The 2,296-nt window shown below is 49.4% G+C and overlaps 1 protein-coding gene across 1 annotated transcript in view; it reads left to right on the top strand.

The window, feature by feature from the left end:
• The first annotated feature begins 720 nt into the window (after nucleotides 1–720).
• Nucleotides 721–2,296, top strand: part of SLC7A9 (solute carrier family 7 member 9) — a 33,311-nt gene continuing 31,735 nt past the window's right edge. Inside the window, exons 1-2 of the mRNA XM_025367670.1 lie at nucleotides 721–796; nucleotides 1,856–2,053. Coding sequence (XP_025223455.1) covers nucleotides 1,967–2,053 — 87 coding nt within the window. The 5' untranslated portion in view covers nucleotides 721–796; nucleotides 1,856–1,966. The remainder of the gene's footprint in view (nucleotides 797–1,855; nucleotides 2,054–2,296) is intronic.

A 2,296-nucleotide genomic window follows, 5' to 3' on the forward strand; every position in this document is an offset into this window, starting at 1 on the left:
AGCCCTGGATGGGGACCGGAGCTTCCTGGCCATGTGTTTCCTGTCCCCCCATAGGCCTCTGTTTCCCCGATGGGGAAGGTTTTGTGTCCCTTGTGTCTGATGAGCCAGGACATGGCTACGTGAACAGCACCACAGCCAAATCTGATGGGCATTTGGCCACAGCTGCAGGGAGGATGTGGGGGCCTGCATTGCCTCAGGCCTGCTCGTGGCTCCAAGTGGTGAAGCCCCATCACTGGTAAAGAGGAGTGGGACGGGCTCAACCGCTCTCACCTGCTCAGCCAGAGGCAGGCCCGGGGCTTGGGGGAATTTCCTGGGCGGGGAGGAAACTGACAAACAGCTGAGTTACACACACACAGCAGTTCCTGTTTGAGCTGCCTGACTTGGGTTTTAAATATAGCCTATTAAAGCAATTAGAGAATTGGTTCCAAAGTTTACCTCCTCTGATTCCCAAAGATAAAAGAAGGCATAATTTATTTTATCTTTAGGTAAAAAGTGTAGATGATTTGGGACTATCTGGTTTTAAAAAAATAATCTGACCTAGACACAAATGAACAAAAACGGTTTTGGAGAGAAATTGGTCTGCCTCACCCTCCCCTTTTTGTGTGGCGTATCTAAGCTTCATGGCTAAAACAAAACCAAAAAAAGGTGTTTAATAATTACCTTTATTGACCTCTGTACCTTCTGGACTTCCTTCACTCCTGGGCACAAGACATGGCCATTCCTAGGGTTGGACCGTGCAGGCACGGGCGGTCAGCTGCGCTGCAGCTTCTCCGGCTCCGCAGGGTCACGGAGGAAGGTAAGGTCCGTGGGTGATAGAAAGGCTCATGGCTCTCCTGGCCGGGGCCTGGACAGAGAAGTTATTTAGAGAGAGGGTACAGTGGTGCATGGTTACCTCCTAATTCAGTCTGGAACTGGGTTTCCTCGGCAATGTTTTCATTCCTTTCATCACTTAATGAAAAAGTACCTGGCCAGGTGCGGTGGCTCACCCCTGAAATCCCAACCCTTTGGGAAGCCAAGGTGGAAGCACTGCCTGAGCCCAGGAGTTGGAGGCCAGCCTGGGCAAATAGCGAGACTCACGTCTTTACAAAAAAAATATTGTAAAAATTTAAAAAGTACAAAGAAAAAGTACCTGTATTGTATTGTGGCTCTGTGATGTAGGGGAGTGTCTTTAATCTTGGGAAGGAATTATAAGACACACACTCCTTACCTGGACTTGATTCTGATAAATACATTCCACAATATTTTCATTTTTTAATTTTTTATATTTTATTTTTTTGAAACGGAGTCTCGCTCTGTGGCCCAGGCTGGAGTGCAGTGGCACGATCTTGGCTTACTGCAACCCCCACCTCCCAGGTTCAAGTGATTCTCCTGCCTCAGCCTCCTGAGTAGCTGGGATTACAGGCATCCGCCACCATGCCCAGCTAATTTTTTTTTTTTTTTTTTCATTTTGAGTGGAGATGGAGTTTCGCCATGTTGACCAGGCTGGTCTCAAACTCCTGGGCTCAAGTGATCCGCTCACCTCGGCCTCCCAAAGTGCTGGGATTACAGGCCTGAGCCATTGTGCCCAGCCCAGGATGTTGTTAAATATTTCTTTTAACTTTTGAAAAAACAAAATGAAGTTGGACCACGGAGGTAGAATAACTTTCAAGGCACAGGCACATGGGCCAGAAGGCTCCCGGGGCCTGTCTGGGAGAGAGCTAAGCAAGCAGCTGAGCTTTGGAGAACAGCGGGGAGCTGTGTTCCCCTGCCTGGACAGTGTTAATGACTGACTTTGACTCTGGGGCCCAGCGCATGAGCCCTGCAGGACTGGCAGCGGCCCCCGCCTGCGGCAGTAACCAACACTGTGCTTTTGGAGCCAGCTCCCCTAGTCCAGGCCGAGCTTGCACTTGCACCTTGTTTGCTGCTGCTGAACCAAGATTCAGCTGTGCGCCTTCCTTGCAGTCTCCTGGAACCAGCAGGAGGAAACATGGGGGATACTGGCCTGAGAAAGCGGAGAGAGGATGAGAAGTCGATCCAGAGCCAAGAGCCCAAGACCACCAATCTCCAAAAGGAGGTAAGGCGGTCTCTGGCGGGGCGGGCCCTTTGCAGGTTAGGCAAGGGCGTCTGAACGAGGGGTGCAGGCGGTGAAATCTGGGCCCATCCCTAGTGACACGGCAGAAGATGTGCTCTTTGATTTGTGAATTACATCTTTAAAGGGACAATCTCTGGACCTACTTCTTTCCCTCTTTCCCTCTCACCAGGGAACTCTGTATATATATATATATATATATATATTTTTTTTTTTTTTTTTTTTTTT

Source organism: Theropithecus gelada, chromosome 19, assembly GCF_003255815.1.
Source record: "Theropithecus gelada isolate Dixy chromosome 19, Tgel_1.0, whole genome shotgun sequence".
Taxonomy (NCBI): domain Eukaryota; kingdom Metazoa; phylum Chordata; class Mammalia; order Primates; family Cercopithecidae; genus Theropithecus; species Theropithecus gelada.